General features: G+C 31.7%; 1 protein-coding gene across 1 annotated transcript; it reads right to left on the reverse strand.

Annotated features, from left to right (window-relative positions):
* Window positions 1-347: 347 nt before the first annotated feature.
* Window positions 348-1,942, reverse strand: LOC105113929 (uncharacterized). The gene is made up of 2 exons (XM_011010298.1): window positions 1,345-1,942; window positions 348-795 (listed from the first exon to the last, which is right to left on the reverse strand). The coding sequence occupies exons 1-2, from the start codon at window positions 1,728-1,730 to the stop codon at window positions 624-626; spliced, it is 558 nt and encodes a 185-aa protein (XP_011008600.1). The 5' UTR covers window positions 1,731-1,942; the 3' UTR covers window positions 348-623.
* Window positions 1,943-2,874: the final 932 nt, after the last annotated feature.

Consider the following 2,874-nt stretch of genomic DNA (forward strand, 5'->3'; position numbering starts at 1 on the left):
ATGATGCATTCAAAGGAATCAAAATAGATTAATATTTGAATAGAAAAAACGTATATTCAAAACAGCCTTTTACTACATAAAGATTAGATTATTGTTTGGTTCTAGTAAGAACTCCGGTAAAATTAAATAATTTATTCTATCAGGATATATTCAGGAGCTCTTCATTAATTTAAATAGCTTTTCTTTCTCCATATAATAACAACACTAAAGATAATATCTTATAGAATTTCCTATGCCGTAGAACAACCCTGCTAATTGTATACAAATGATCCACAGTGAAACAAAAAGGGAAATAAAGCTTGAGAATTATGGAAAACCTGAAAAAGGTGCGGGAAAAAGACTCGATCAAGAGGGAAAAAAGACCAGATCCACTGGCATCTCAATACATAACTGCACCCACATTCATTTTCTGCAATATTTTACATGACAATTAGCTCTAATATTGTTTTCCACATGTGGTGGTGCAGGGAATCATGTAAATATATGTGGGCTGATCATTAATAGCAGAGGAGATTGATTGGCTAATATGCAATTACATTTAATTCTACAATAACGTTATGCGTTACCATTTATCACACTTGATCTTGTCTCTCTTAAAGAGCAGTAGTAGCGTCTGGCTTTATTCAAGCGGCAGCCAGAGTTTCACTTTTACGAGAAGACTTGGAGCTTGCTGTGGATGCTGGTGCACGACGATCTTCGCTTTTTGATGCTATCATAGCATTACCCTTTTCTTTTCTCGCATCTTGTTTCATCTGCTGTTCTCTGCATTCTTGACTACAAAATGCCATATCTCCCCTGCAATATTATCACACACTCACAAAAAGAAGAAGAAGAACATATATTAGACACACTAATGCAAGCAAGCTAGAAGTACATCATAAAATAAAGTCATAGCCTTGTAATATAGCACAAGGAGAAGAGCTAATATAGTAAATTTAAAGAATTGAATTTGCAAAACGGTTGAGACTAAGAAGGGAAGAAAAGAAAAGAAAAGAGAAAGCTGAGATTCGATGCACGAGCAGATCAGTTTCTTCAGATTTAAAAAAAAAACAAAGAATATCACACAAACTTCTGCATTTAGTTCATGACTGAACATAGTAGGATGTAATAATTTACATCATTATATAACTTTATTTTTTGCTAAAATTATAGCAATTTTTCATAAGATTAAATTATAATATACAGTAATAGGCAGATCTTTACATGTCCGCCAAACTTCAAGGCAGAAAATCCTTCAGAATTCATGAAAATAAAAGAAAAGCACGACCAGAAGAACCAAAAAAAAAAAAATCCAACAAATAAATCGAAAGAAAAGTTATATTTAATGTAAATTGATGAACATACCTATACATGAACAAGTCATTCCCAGGACCCAACTGGCGTTTACAAAGTCCACAAGTCCTCAAGAAATGAGCAGCCTCCACAAAATGATCACTAGAGTCACTGCTCCTATAGTGGTTTCTTGGTGACACCATGGTGGCCAATAAACGTTGATCATGTAATAAGAATCCACTAGTATTGCCACCATCAAAAGCATCCACCATGTTGTTGTTGTTGTGATGATAATCAAGAGACCCTTCTTCTGGTCCCGCAGTTGCATGAAGGGTATCATTATTATCGGAATTAGGCTCTGATGAGCCCGCGTCCACGTTGCTAGGAAGATCAACGGTGATACCAGTCATGCTTGCCGTTCTTCTTATGGGTCCCCTTGGACGCTTCCCTAGTAACATCCTTCCCCTCCCTTTTCTTCCTTTCGTTCTTTTACACCCGAGAGAGAGAGAGAGAGAGAGAGAGAGAGTGATAATGGAAGGAAAGGAAGGGAAGGAGAGAAGATAACAGGAGGAGTGGGGTGGGGGGGACTTAGAGCGAATCTTGGCCGTTGCTTGCGGGCACAGGGTTCTAAGAACTCCACGTCACTCTTCTTCTCTCCTTGCTTTTATGAGTATGAAACTATGAATGCTGTCTCCACTCCTCTACTCTCTAGGAACCTTTATTTTTATTTTATTTTTATTTTTATTTTTTTATGCCTGCAAATTTATTCTTGTCACGTCAAGTGTTTAAAAAAAATAAAACAATAATGCTACTAAAATATGTACAATCTATTGGATAATCCATAAAACTAATTTTCTATGTAAATTTAATGCATCTATCTACTTCAAATGTTTTAAGAATAGTTATTTAATTCCTGCTTTGATATATTTTAATTTAGAGTTTCTTAAATAATTGATGATCATTTCCAGACTTCTGTTTAGCTTCCTTCTTTCTGACTGATCAATAATAATATCTATATATTATGATGGAATCATGATCAAGATGTGTCGACTAATCATGTAACATCTAAGCCTTTGATTAATTGAATTATTCCACAATCAGGTTAAATATTTTGAGATATTCTCCTTCAACGCCAAATATTATTATTATTATTATTATTATTGTTATTTTTTTTTAGATATATGCATTATTATTATTATTATTGTTATTTATTATTATTTTTTAGATATATACCTTACTTTATGCGTAGACTTTCTCTTGTAAATCTAGTTATAAAAAAAATATTTTACTAATTAAATTTTATCGTGTATCATTTTAATTTTATTTTTATATAAAAATAAAATAAAATAAAATTTAAATAAATAATATAAAATATTATCTAGAAAATAAAAGATTGATATATGAGATGTGATATTTAAGATATTTTATTATAAATATAAAATTTCATAAATAAATATTAAAAAATAAAATAATTTCACGTGACATTGTTAAAAGATCTTAATAACTTTATATATCTCTATAAATAATGGGTCTCATCCTAGACAAAGGGAGATTCTACTTGGAGATATAAAAAAATTTTCAAGACATGATTTTCAAGTGAAA

This window comes from Populus euphratica, unplaced genomic scaffold (genome assembly GCF_000495115.2).
Source record: "Populus euphratica unplaced genomic scaffold, PopEup_1.0 scaffold472.1, whole genome shotgun sequence".
Taxonomy (NCBI): Eukaryota; Viridiplantae; Streptophyta; class Magnoliopsida; order Malpighiales; family Salicaceae; genus Populus; species Populus euphratica.

Excerpts from the sequence above, each read along its gene's own strand:
- LOC105113929 (XM_011010298.1), bottom strand. The coding sequence starts at position 1,730 with ATGTTACTAGGGAAGCGTCCAAGGGGACCCATAAGAAGAACGGCAAGC. Across the intron at positions 796-1,344 it reads AATGACTTGTTCATGTATAG|GGGAGATATGGCATTTTGTA; the intron begins GTATGTTCATCA and ends ATAATATTGCAG.